The sequence below is a fragment of the Chionomys nivalis genome, chromosome 5 (genome assembly GCF_950005125.1).
Source record: "Chionomys nivalis chromosome 5, mChiNiv1.1, whole genome shotgun sequence".
In the NCBI taxonomy this organism is placed as follows: Eukaryota; Metazoa; Chordata; class Mammalia; order Rodentia; family Cricetidae; genus Chionomys; species Chionomys nivalis.
The window spans coordinates 32,790,967-32,805,186 of NC_080090.1; the positions used below are offsets into that span (position 1 = coordinate 32,790,967).

General features: G+C 46.3%; 1 protein-coding gene across 1 annotated transcript in view; it reads right to left on the reverse strand.

The window, feature by feature from the left end:
- The window catches only part of Wdfy4 (WDFY family member 4), a 226,542-nt gene that overhangs the window by 77,139 nt on the left and 135,183 nt on the right, over positions 1–14,220 (reverse strand). Inside the window, exons 40-42 of the mRNA XM_057770469.1 lie at positions 10,951–11,157; positions 9,451–9,502; positions 6,764–6,930 (exon numbers count right to left, since the gene is read on the reverse strand). Of these exons, the coding sequence (XP_057626452.1) occupies positions 6,764–6,930; positions 9,451–9,502; positions 10,951–11,157 (426 nt within the window). The remainder of the gene's footprint in view (positions 1–6,763; positions 6,931–9,450; positions 9,503–10,950; positions 11,158–14,220) is intronic.

Here is a 14,220-nt window from a genome sequence, read left to right on the forward strand (position 1 = left end):
GATGATTGCAGGGAAATGTGCTGTGGTTCTGGGAATCACTAATCAATGATGCAAAGGCAGAGCTGAGTAACAAAGTAATTACCTTCCCAGGTATCGCTCGAGGCAATGAGGGCTCAGTTGATCACACAAGGAAATGAATTCTGCTGAAGCCACCCTGGAGTTCCAGGGCTGTGCCTTGGCTTCCCTGCATCCAAAACAGACGTACAATTCCAAAGGTCTCAGCAAAGACAGACTAGGTTTCTCGAGGTTACGCACGGGGCCTCTCGAACTAAGAATACAGGCTCTCCAGACAGCAGAAGGAAGGAAGAATAGGGATTCTGAGAGGCAAACATGGATACCCTGCCATGAACTTTCCTGGAGCATTTAGAGATTTAGAACATGTGGGAGACCCAGTGTCTTGTGAGGACAAGGATTTATCTTCATATTTGCTTGAGTGTGTTCATATTTCGAAGAACCCTGCTCCCACTCATTTCTCATGAAACTATAGTTCCATGCTTGACAAAAACAATGATGAACCAAGAATGATATCACAGTTGGCCAGGCATAAGACCATGAAAAACCAGAAATAAGGTCATCATGCACAAGGATAGGCCATGGTAGACTAGAGATGAAGTCATTAGGCCATGGTGGACTAGGGATAAGACCATGGCAGACCGAGGATGAGGTCCTCATAGAACAGGGTAAGACCATCATGGACCAGTAACAACGGATGTCCTGGAGACCAGGAACTTGACCTATGCAGCAGGACAGGGCGCATGCTTAGCATTGTGAGTCCTAGTAGTGGAGCTGGGTTGGTGCTGACTTAGACACCTGTCCACCCCACGTTAACATGAAAAGACTATATAGGAAGTACCCAAAACCTAAAGTACTATTTCCAGGCTGGATGTGGGAAAGTTACTGAAGAATCAAGATGGGGACAATTTATGTCACTTGCCCAATACAGAGAATCAGAAGACATTAGAGAGAGGAGAAAAATGACATGAATCAGAAGCGAAGAGCAGGAGGTGTGGTGATGAACTCTAGACATAAGACTGCATGCATCTGGGTGGCCATTGTGTGAAAAGTGGATCCAGTCCCAGAGCCAGCACCACCAGCTCAGCTCCGCCCAGCTCAGCTCCGCCCAGCTCAGCTCCGCCCAGCTCAGCTCCGCCCAGCTCAGCTCTACCCAGCTGTCCCTGGTTTACAGCAGTCTCCTTCCTCCAAACCATAGGTTTGCAGCCCCATGTGAGTTCCCAGGGCCTGTTTCCTCACATTCCTCCCTGCTTCAGTCTCTAAATCCAAAGGCCCCCTTAGTTTTACCACCTGTCAGTCCAGACTCCAACCTCAGGAAGTTTCTTCTTCCTTAGAAAAGGCACATTTTATGGAATGCATTCAAACTTTGAGAGGCCCCGTTCCAGCGGGCCAAAGTTTCCTCGGGTCCCACCCTGACCTTTAATACATTCACCACCATCTTGGCAAGACAAAAAGATCCATTCGAACTCTTTCTTTTGGATGCCTACTAAGCGTGTTCTCCACAGCATGTCCCTAACACCATTCCTTGGCTCATGAGATCATCCATCTGAAACAGGCATTCCTGCTTCATAGATCCCTTGACATTTACTTTTTCCTATCCTCGGGGCCATGACAGAGGTCCTAGGGGTTTTAGGAATATGAGAACAAACTGACAGCTAGGCCACTACAAGGGCAGCAACAGCAATCACTACGGCTGAGAGTGTTTGGTTGGAAGTATCACCCTAGCTTCCCAACACGCCTTTATACAAGAAGTCTGGATTGTTTGCCTGGGGGCTTCACATCAGCTCCTGGAATAAGACCACTTCCACCACTGGGGTGGGGAGGGGGTTACTTAAACTGCCCCCCGCCCCGAGAACTAACAAGTGGTCTCTCCTCTCTCTCTTTCCCTCTCCATGCCTTCCCAGTGCCACCCGGGAGCATTGCATTAAACATGGGCATCTTGTCTGATTCGGTCTGGTTGGAGCTATTTGCGTCGGCGGAGAGGCTCGGCTTAAGGAGAACCTAACCGAGCTCCACTTGAGGTCTAGATACAGAGGGCTCAGCACAGAGAGTCTCAGGTTGAGGCATGCAGCACCTCTTGCAGCTTTGCCCCAAGCCAATAGACAAGGAGTAGAAAACTCCATTTTGAAGATGAAGTTCTGGGAAGTTCCATTAAGGATCAAAGTGGCTGAGCTTGGTGGTGGTGAAAGTGGAGAGGTGAGGCTGGGACGCAGAGGGCTCTATACACAGCCTTGAGTGTACTGTCCACCCAGGGCTCTCGCACTGACCTGCTTCTCCAGTGACCTGGGTGGGCGTGGAGGGAGGGGCACTAAGCCCTTCCCTGCTTCTACTGAGACTAGAAGCATCAAGAACAAATAATTCAACACAAACCCAAGAGTGACCAATATGAGTGACACTTGCAAAATCCCACTACCCAGCCAGGAGGAAAATCCTCTGGTACAAAAGTCTGCTTCCGGTTCCAGGTTGCTGGTGCTGTATTCCCTCTCCCCCACCGCCTTGCCCTGCAGGCACAGGGACGAGAACACTAACTAGGCACTGGCAGTTTCAGTCCCCCCCCCCGCCCCCCAATTCCTTTCTACCCCTGCTGGAATTCAAACACTCTTATTTGCACATCCTGGGGACCCCTGCTGCTGCAGCCCCCAGCACTGCCACGGCTTCCTGCTGTGTAACAAGGAAACGAAAAAAAGACTGAAGCTTAAGTAAGACCCCAGGAAGGATAAAGTCCCTGCTGTTTGCCTTGCCTCTCTGTGGGAAAGGCAGCCTCCTGTGTGTTCCAGATCCTTGTTTACCCAAATGAGACCCCAAGAAATAAGCTGTCACTGGGTGGTGGATATGCCGGAGAAAACCATACAATCTGCAAAAACAAGACTCTCAGACAGAGGGAACGTGTTAAGGACTTCTGTTGGCTGCAGGAGATTGGAACTGGAAGTCTTCTGAGTCAGATCTATAAACCTCGGAGGTTTCCCACAGTCGTGCCCACAAAGCGTTGACTGCCACCATTACCCTGCTGGTCTTGGAAGAATAAGAACACCCAGGTGTCTAGAGAGGTTTTCCCAGAAGCCAAGGATGGAGCTTAGGTGAGTCATGAGTCCCGGGGATACCCCATGCAGTAGGTTACAACCCAAAACATCTCCAGGGATCCCAGGCCGCTTATCCCACACACAGTAGGCTAGCCGGCTGCTCTGAGGGGGTCTGGCTTCTGGAGATCTTTCTGGACCATCTGGTGAGGCCAAGGCGAGCCCTGATTCCAGCAACAGAAGAGTCCAGTAGAGAGTAGCATCAAAAGAGAAGACAGAGACTGGATAAGGAGAAGCAGAGCAATTCATCTTGCTGACTGGCTTGCCACAAGGCCAGGGATGCAGGTCCTTTCCAGAAAGCTGAGGATGTCTAAGCTGACAGTCATCAAACCTCAGCCATACAGAGACATGGACCAAAGTCTCCCAGCAGCTGAATGATGCTGGAAAGAATACATTTCCAAAGCCCCCAGGTTGCAGTCCTTGTCAGCATCCCTATCCTGCAGGGCTCTACCGGAACCAGAGGGTCCCACGGTGCTGGATTCTTACTAAGGTCATGGCTGTTTGGTAGCAATGGAAAACTAATACAAAACATCACAGGGCTGAGCATCTTTCATGTTTATTTTGTTTGTTTTATTTTTATTTATTTATTTTAATTAATTAATTTATTTATTAAAGATTTCTGCCTCCTCCCCACAACCCCTCCCCCAATCAAGTCCCATTTCCCTCCCCCTCCCCCAATAAAGTCCCCCTCCCTCGTCAGCCTGAAGAGCAATCAGGGTTCCCTGCTCTGTGGGAAGTCCAAGGACCACCCACCTCCATCCCGGTCTAGTAAGGTGAGCATCCAAACTGCCTAGGCTCCCACAAAGCCAGTACGTGCAGTAGGATCAAAAACCCATTGCCATTGTTCTTGAGTTCTCAGTAGTTCTCATTGTCCGCTATGTTCAGCGAGTCCGGTTTTATCCCATGCTTTTTCAGACCCAGGCCAGCTGGCTTTGGTGAGTTCCCGATAGAACATCCCCAATGTCTTTATTTATTTTTGTTTTGGAGACAGTGTTTTTCTGTGTAGCCCGGTTGTCCTGGAACTCTTTCTATAGATCAGGCTGGCCTCTTTTAATTTTTATTATATATTATTTTATAATATAATATTATTATATCTTTTATTTCTCAAGTGCTGGTGTTAGGAGTCTGTATTGCCACATCCAGCTACATGATTCTCCTCTTACCAAAACATTGAGAAGAATCAATATGGAGATGGCATGAAGTCAGCTTCCCTTTCTCTTGAGGAAAACAGAAAGAAGTGGTGCTTGCTTCCCATCCCATGTGCTCCTTCCACCCCTAGGGTCTCCCCATGTCACCATACACACTGTAGCGTGTGCCAGCATTCCTGGTGTCCCCCTTCTCCCCACACACACTGTAGCGTGTGCCAGCATTCCTGGTGTCCCCCTTCTCCCCATACACACTGTAGCGTGTACCAGCATTCCTGGTGTTCCCCTTCTCCCCACACGCACTGTAGCGTGTACCAGCATTCCTGGACTCTGATGGCACTAAATCCCCTGGCCCCAGTCACGACAACATGTCTCCAGGCCTTGGGAAACACCCATTGGGGAGGAAACTTACCCCTCCCCCAAAACTGCTACTTTATATAATCAATCCATTAAGGATGTAAGGTAATAGAATGCTTCTACAGAAAACCCGGGTCTCTTAGCGCTCATCAATTGACTAGGGGTTTACCTAATGTTCAGTTGCCTTTGTGAGCATGTTAATAGAAAACAACTGTTTCCAATTAGTCCTCAGCTATAGGTCATGATGAATATACATATACATATGCAGAGAACCAGCAATGACAGAGGCAGGCAAGTCAAGGTAGCTTGGGTGTCAGTGGCAAATGTGGGAGGTAATGCAGGAGGCAGTAGGAACAACAAAAAGGGACACACCAATTCTCAGGTTCTAGAACAGGGAGCAGATAAGATTAGCTGCAAGAGTTGGTTGCAAGGTTCCCATAAGCAGAGTACTGCAGGCGACCGCCTGTGTGATGACCAAAGTCAGTAGCTTGATACAATGGACGACCATAAGCCTGCTGGGACTGGAGGTTGTGCAGGTGAAATGTTTGCTGAAAGATTGGCAGCAGCCAGTGTGGCCAGCATTTCAAGCCAGTCCTCTAAGCCAACCCTGGGGAAGACCAATGCAGCTTTACAAGCCCCAGGAGTCCCTGCAAGGAGACTGAGAAAAGTACTACAATCCCTGAAACCTGCGCATGCCTGTCCTTGGCTCTCCGGATTGTCATTTGTCCCTAGAAACTCAGCCCGCTCACTCAGCAGGCCCCAGTTAGATCCACCCTCACCAATTCAGGGGCAGCCTGGCCCTCAGTCTCAGACATTCATCTCCTTAAAATATTTACCCAGTTTTCTGGGTTCACCCTGCCCCCCTCATATTTGTCTGGGGCTTCTCCTTTGCCTACATGCCACGGAAGAACCTGCTTTCTGCTCAAGACCTGAAGCCCACAGCATTTTGCAAAGGGAAGAGATTAGTGTTTATTGAGTACCTCCCATGTGGTCCATCCTCATTAGTCTCTTCTGCTACCCGGTCTAAGCCTGCCAGAGCTGCAGGAAGAGGATGCCAAGGTCCACAGGAAAGAGGAGAAAGCAGGGCCACAAAGGTGGTCAGAGGAAACTTGAACTCGGATCTGATTTGTTCTAAGACATGTGGTTCATCTTCCATTCTGTCTTCAGACTTGGGTAAAAGGACCCTTTCCTGGGACCTTAACTTTATTGTGTTCCCCATCACACTTCAGTATATTTTGGATGAGTATCCACCAAAGGTTCCATATCAAGGTTTGGTCCCTAGGGTCACAATACTAGGAGGTGCTATATGTATTTAAGAGGAAAGGTCCAGTGAGAGGAACTTACGTTCCTGAGACTGTGCTTTGAAAGAGCATTATGGGATGCTAGCCTTTGTGTCTCCCCCTGCCCCCCCCCCGTCTCAGTCCTCCTTCTCTTCCTCTCTCTAGATGTGATCAGTCCACCATCCCACCATGCTACAGACTCCAATAAAGTTCTAAACCAATGGGGATGCTCAGTCTTGGACCTGAACTCTAGAACTCTAGGCCTAAACAACTTTTTATCTTCATAAGTAACCTTTCTTAATTATTGCTTTGTAGCAATCTGAAGCTAATATATATTCCTGTGGCCATGCCAGGGACATGTACAATAACTTGGGATCCCCAAACACTACCCACCAGAACCCCAATTTTTTGCCATCCAGCTCTGGCCTGTCTCCAAGATTTGTGTATACTTCCCCTCCATACAATCCTATGGAAGATGCACGATACCACACACCACTCACCCCTAGGCGTGAGTGATGTCACAGAGTTGCCATGGTATAGAGGCAACTTAGACATACAGGTGGGCATGTCAAAATATAGTGTCCCTCCAGGTGTAGATGGACCTTTCAGGGCAGCCACATTTTAATGCGAGACCCAGGAACAGCTACAAGGTCAAGGGAAGCATTTAGAAGGCATTTCATACACCAGTTTGTTAGCTTGAATCTCATCTTGTGGATGTTTTAACACAGGGCATATAGGACGTCAGGGAAATCAGGAGCCTGCTCCCTCTGCTCATTGTTCATGTAGTTGGCAGGTGTGGAAGTTATTGGAGACTCCCTGCACCCGTAATGACACCCCAGACTGTCCTGTCAGACAGTCTTCATGGATTACCTTTGCTTGGACCACATATTACCTTTTCTCCATCAAGAAGCTCTTGTAAAATGATTTGTCTTTCCTTGCATAATTCCAAGAAATCTTCTGAGTTCAGACTTTCATGCAAAGCAGGAAAGAAGGTCAGTTGTGTGCAATCCACCCCCACCTCGTCCGGCCTGTTCTCAGCTTCCTCCAGTGTCAGCTCATCTGCAGTAGCATAAAATGGACACATTGTTGTGGTGCGGGCTACACGATGTCACAAGGCAGAACACACAGCACACGCCTTTGCCACTGAGAACTGGGAAGCTCTGAGGCAGAAGTGGCCAGCGTGCCCTTCCACTGTTTCTGGAAAGGAATACAGCTGCCTGACCCCGTGTTACAGTTCACACTCCTGCAAGCTGCACCCAGCGTGGGTGTGCCCAGTCCTGGCTACTCTACAGCTTTCAAATGATGCAAGGCAACATTTTGGAATTTACCCTCACTGATTAATGAAATGTATCTCTATAGGTCTAGGATTTGCTCCTTCTGAGCCTGTTTGTTTTCTTTTCTAAAAGAATGCCATTGATATGTCTAAACTCCAGAAACCCTGGCTTCTTACTTAAAGGAGTTGGGAAAGTCATACTGCACTAATAAATGAAGAATATCATGCTTGTGTGTCCTGGGGTATGAAGAGTGTCAGCCTCCATCCAGTAAGTGCTCTGGGCTGGACACTGCAGTGGCATCTGTCTATATAGTTCTATCTCAGCTACAATATCCCACCCTCAGATTGCAAATGAAAAATCTGAATAAGGCTTGGGACTTTGCCCAAGATCATATGGTTACTGAGGGATGGGAAGCAGATCTCCTGGGTACAATGTAAGGTCTACCCCCATATGTTTAGCCCACTATTCGGCAAAGTGACTGAACAGCTTTTGGTATATTTTCTGTATATATGTGTATATGTGATTTTTAACATAAGAATAATGTTGTGCTTACAAAATTTCATTCAAGATTATGTCATAAGTATTTTCCCAATCTGTTTTAAAATTTTTTCAATAATTTAAATGGTATTGAAGTATTACACTGTGTGGCTATTTCATAATCAACAAATACCTTTCCTGTTCTTTAGAAACATGATGGTTTCCATGTCTGTACCACCAGGAATATTCTGTTTTGTTGTCATTCGTAGTCTAGATTTGTCTGGCAAGAGCCAGGACATCTGGATCTAAGCTAAGCTGATAACAGCATGGATGTCTGAGCTAAGGAGACCACAGCAAGAATGTCTGAGCTGAGGAGACCACAGCATGGATGTCTGAGCTGAGGAGACCACAGCATGGATGTCTGAGCTGAGGAGACCACAGCATGGATGTCTGAGCTAAGGGACAACAGCATGGATGTCTGAGCTAAGGGACAACAGCATGGATGTCCTCATCTTACTCCTTTCTCCTCACTTGTTCTGAGTGTGTTCCTGTCTGGAGTAGGCATGTTGGTCATGACTGCAAAGCTATGAGCCATGTTCTTTGTGACAAAGTTCAGCTCTTTGACCACCTCCCCATTGGGAATCTCACATGAGGAAGGATGAAAGTACCTGCTGTTCCCAGAGCCAGTCCCACAGGCTCTGCACAGAGCATACTTCTGTAGGGACAAGTATCTGAGAAGGTCCTTACTATTTTTTTTATAAGAAATTTAAAGTAGGGCCTGTGCTGGCAATATTAAGGAGGCTCAGGGCTGTGTATAGCCATAGATTCTTCATCTAACAAAAGGGTGAAGCAACCTAAGGTTACATCTATGGAAACCCAGCACACACTTCCCAGACCTTAGCTCCTAACTTGGAGAGGTGGAGAAGGTGAGGATGCTGTGATTTGGAGCTAGGAGTTTAGAGTGTAGAGGAAAGAAGCCAATGGGCACATTGTCATCTCAAGTCCCAGTGCACAGTAGAATGCAAAGTCAACCTGGGATCAGAACCTGAGATTCTCAGTCTGAGTTTGTGTTACTACATACTGGCAGGCAGCAACCTCAACAGCAGCCCTGCTACTCAGGCAGCAGAGGAGCCAGGCTTAGTAGTGCAGAGATGCCTGCCACAGGGCAAGGAGCAACCACTGGCTGCCCCTAAGATCCAAGGAACTCACATGCTGGGAGCGTGCACCTCAAAGATAATCATAAGCGAAAACACAGAATTGAAATTCTCTCTCTCTCTCTCTCTCTCTCTCTCTCTCTTTCTCTCACATGTGTGTGCATATCCTAGATTTTAAGCAAGTCATAAATGACTCCACACATTGTCTTTAAGCCTAAGGTATATAGGGACTGCCATGTTGGTCACGACATAGAATAATTTAATGTGAAAGTATTAAACATATATACGATCTATTTTCTTCTAAGACATCTTATTATTCATCTACATATTTTGAGCACATACTAAACATGTATTTAAATTGTGTTAAGGTTATTTAAAGTCTACTCAATAAAACAAATTGATGAGGTACTCAAAGTTACTATTTTAAGCTTACTAAAAACTCTCTCACTTCCAGAGGCCTGGGTCTGGAATAAGTCCCCTTTGTTCTGACACACAGTACTGAAGAGCTGTGTGCAAACTGCTCTGGTTTCTCAGTATTTTCTCTCCCCAAACCTACACATATAGTAATAGCTTTAGTGAGATGTTAAAGGAAATCAGCAATAGGTTTTTGATTACTGAAGAGAAAAACTTATTTAATTATTGAAGGGAAAAAGATAAATTTATAAACTTGATACCTTGGTTTTCAGCATTTGTCTGAGAAAGACCATCTTTTCTGTCTTGGCTCTCCTGAAATAGGACCAAAGAGAAGAGAAAATAAACTCACAGACATTGTTTGTGCCCCTTTCCTTTTCCATAAAGTTACAGACAGGCGTAAACTTGTGTTTTCTTCATGCTAGTCTAGACTAAGGTACAAAAGGACTAAGGTACAAAAGGAAGAATATACTAAATCTTAAGGGATCATGTAAAATGCCTGTGCTCATTGTTGCAGTCAGAGCGGAGACTGCAGTTAAGTAGCATTTCAAGTAGTTTCCATGAGGTGCCAGGGGAGATTCGACAGCATGCCGATGTGACCAGGTTACAGAGCACTCTCATCCGCACAGCCAACAAGACAACTTTTCTCCTACCTCCACATCCTAAACAAACGTTCTGAGGGGAAAAAATGCTACCTGCCTCTAGTCATTTAGTCATAACTAAAACTACAAGGTCTACTGAATAAATAATCATATATTTATAAAATAATTTTCTCATACGTTTTCTGGAGGGCAGGCTTAGAAATGGGTAAAGGTGCTGGAGACTTCAAAATCAAACTAGCTCCATATCTTGAAAAGGAAGAGAGAGAAGAAAAATACCCAGCATCCCAGTGTTTGGGGATGAGGATAAGAAAAATCATTGCTACTTTAAAAAAAAAAAAAAAAACTACTATAAAATAAAGCCAAATGATTTCTCTTCCTTAAAATGCAAAATGTGTATCTGATGATCTAGTTATGTAAGCTTCAGGAAAGTCAACTCCCAGGTATTTCCTGATTCCTCCACTCAGAAGCCAATACAGCCTGGGTGCTGTGTGGACTAAGTGGGTCACTGGTTTGAGCTTGCAGAACTGCTGTGTTTGAGAGATTTTTCCACTGTAAAACTTATTACAGGATTTCTTTTTTTTTTTTTTTTTTTTGGTGTGTGTGTGTAACTAATTCCCAGAAGGGCAGATACCAAGTGTTCAATGAGAAAAGATTCATGTGGGCAGACAGTGGCATTGCCAAGCAGAATTCCCCTGGATTTCTGTGGGTTGTATTGCAGAATGGATTAGGGCTTAAGGAGAATGACTACTCATTCAGGCTCGGGGGAGGTGAGTGCTCCTCTTTCCCCTCCTAAATGGCTTTAAGTATAAACTTGAGGACTCTTTTGAAATTATCTAGGTACATTCTGTCATCTTGGTTAACAAAACAAAACAAAATAATCACACACACACAAAAAAAAACAAAAACAAAGAACCAGCCGGGCGGTGGTGGTGCACGCCTTTAATCCCAGCACTCGGGAGGCAGAGGCAAATGGATCTTTGTGAGTTCGAGGCCAGCCTGGTCTACAAGAGCTAGTTCCAGGACAGGAACCAAAAACTACGAAGAAACCCTGTCTTGAAAATCAAAAAAAAAAAAAAAAAAAAAAAAAAAAAAAAAAAAGAACAAGACATGAAGGCCACACAGCCACTACCCCGTATACTTCCCACCATACCCAGTACCTACCGTGCCCCCTCCTTGGTTCAGGGCCTCCCAGGAAAATAAGCGTCTGATGCGTTTCCTCATTCGAGCTGGTCCTTCTCTCCTGTCCAGTTCCCACTGGGAGCAGGGTGTGGATTTTGTCATTTGGCCCCACAATCCCAGCTCCCCAAAGAGCTGTTCCTGAATCCTGGCCCAGGCCATGGCTGCCTTGATGCTGCCACTTTTCCGTCTCTGGGAAGCAGAGATATAACACCACGCTTAGATACATTCCCCTTGCAGGCCTGCCCCAAAGCTCCTGAAGTGGTTATTGGAGAAAAAATGGCCCTCTAGGTAGCCCTCAGGATTATACAACATCCTCTCTGGGGCCAAGATCAGGCCAGGGAGAAGGAAATAATTTCTCAGCTTCAAGACTATTCAGAATCAGGTGGGGAAGGAGAAAACTGCAGCCTTTGGCTTCCTGAGCCACTAGCCTGTTGCTGGGATTGTACAGGCAGCAGCAGGAGCTGAGGACGTGGGGTTTTCCTATGGCCCCTGACTTCTGAAACAAAGCCTGTTCCTCTGGGAGACCCAGACGGGTGGCAGAGTGGGAACTAGCAGTCCTGGGATGAGTGACGGCTTGAGAGAGCCAGTCTCATCTCTGGACTTCAGAATCCACAGTGATTACATAATAAAAGGCTCAGCCCGCATGGTGTGTGAGGACCTTTACATCCTATTGTCATATGATTCTTGAGTATGGAAGGGTTCTAGAATAGTCAAGGAAGGGAAACCTGGAGTGAGTGTACATGCAAATGACATGGCCTTCAGGAAACCCTCTGTTTAAGTCTTTTTGAAAGCGCACTGACACGCCACACTGTTTTTGTAGGCCACATTCAGGTTCATACCACGCCAGCAAGGAAACACTTGTCTAGTTTGAACAGCAGGGTTAACTTCATATAAACTTTTGTAGTTATTCAAATATTCGATGGCATTGTCCTAAATATTAATTTTTCAGAAAATGGACAGGTAAATACAGTAATGGAAGCAACAGATGTTTTAAAACTTAACATAAATAGAAAGGGAGTGTGTACATGATTTAGGTCAGGTTTGCAGTACTCTCGGAAGCCCACCCAAGCAGAGAAAGCAGGTTGGCCCTTCTACCTATGTGGGGCATTTCCCCCTGGACAGTGACAGCCCTGCAGACATGTGACTTGGCATTGAACGAACTGGAAAACTATCTTGTTTCAGGATGAGGCTCGGTGCGCAGAGTGAGTTCACCCCAGGCTCGTTCATTTACCCATGTGCTCTTGGGCTTCAAACTCACCAGCAATTTCACACGTGGGCGTTTGTTGCCAATGTGTGAGAGAGGAATACTGAATGAGAGACAGAAAGAAGAGAGAGAGAGAGAGAGAGAGAGAGAGAGAGAGAGAGAGAGAGAGAGAGGAAAAGAGGGAGGGGGGAGAAAAAGAGGGAGGGAGGGAGGGAGGGAAAAACAATAAAGAGAGATTCGAGAGAGGAGGGAGAGGAAAAGAGGGATGGAGGAGGGGAGGAAAGAGAATGGAAACGATGGTCATCTGGATCTAGTTCTGCATGAAGCCAACCTTTCTCCTGAGTTTTCTTTATCATTTTACCAGTTGCATAAGCCAGGTAGGGTTGATGCCCCGACCCCTGCTCCTGAAGAAGCTATACAAAGACTTAGAGACAGAGCCTGAGAGAGGAATGAATTAGCCCATTGGTCCCTAAGGAGCCCGGAGGAAAGCACATGGCTCACATGTGAAAAAAAGAGCGTCTGGGGTGACAGGCATCCTGTCAAGACTTTAAGACAGCAAAGGCAGGCTGAGGCACATCTGTGCATCATGGCAAGGCCCTGGCGTGGTAACAGCATGGCCAGGCAGAGAACAGAAAGAGGCAGAGTGTCAGACATCTGCAGAGAAGACAATAGGCAGAGTTTGGACAGGGCAGAGGAACAAGTGAGCAAGTCAGAACTGAGCGATGCTGGCAGAACTGCTGTCGGCAGAGACATTTAGGGAAGCTACTGTCTGATATGACAATGTTGAGGAGGACCTTCAAGGGCACTCTGGGTGGAAGAACCAGGGATGCTCTGGGCTCCCTCCATCTCTGTGAACCTCTGAGTAAAGTGAATGTTGAGGACTTCTTTAGTGGCTTGTTATTGGCAGCTCTGCAGTGGGGCTGCTGGCGGGGCTGCTGGCTTCACTGCCACTTCCATGGGAGAGGGTCTCCTTGGGTTCACTTAGCACAGTGATTCTCAACCATCCCAATGCTGCAACCCTTTAATACAGCTCCACAAAATTATTTTAGTTGTTACTTCATAACTGTAATTTTGCTACTGTTATGAATCAGAATGTAAGTATCTGATATGCAGGACACCTAATGTGTGACCCCAAGAAGGTTGAAACCCATAGGTTGAGAACCATGGAGTTAGTGGAAACTGACCCAGAGTAACCATCAGATTTCAAAATGCCAACTTCTGTCAGTGTTTGAGCTTGTCCCCGGAGCGATGGCTCCTGCTTTTAATCCCAACACTGTGGAAGTACAGATAGGCAGATCTCTGTGAGATTAACGTGGTCTATTGTGATCTATATAGGCAGTCCCAGGCCAGGCAGGGCTACATAGCAAAACTCGGTCTCAAAACAGACTAGACTTTGAGCTTGACTTCTGTGGATGTGATGTGTATTGAGTAAGTGTGCCAGCCCTCAGAAAAGTGGGGTGAGTGCTCCAGCCCCATTATCTCCAGCAGACATGATCACATCTGCATTCCTCTAAATATCGAAACATTTTAAATATTTAAAGACTTGGAAATGTAAAATACCTTAAAAATGCTGATTTTTCTTTAAAAAGATTAACCAACAGTAAATCACACAAATTTTTCAAGTACTTCTGAACCCCTAGTCAGGTCCCACTTATGAAACCAAGCCAAGCTGGCGCTTCAGAAGACTGGTGCCCTCCTTCTTGGCTGGCACCTCTGTTGCAGTCCTAGTCCTACCAATAGGACTTTTGACTTTGCAGAGTCAGCAGGAACTTAGAAAGCCCAGACTGTAGCTCTCTCCTTGGCAGAAATTAGTGGACCAGGTTTTCACAACAAAAATAGAAGGCTCTTGGTGAGATGCTGATTGTATATACCCTCTGCCACAAAATGGCCTAAGTGTGAGGTGAATTTCCCTAAAAGAGAATGCAACCTGAACTCATCTCTCTTCCCTTTCGGTGGCAACTGACTGTGTTAGCAGCATTGCTCACTCCGGACAAAATCAGTGAGTCCTTTCAGAGGATGAACCGATGTCCAAGGGTCTCGTCCCACAG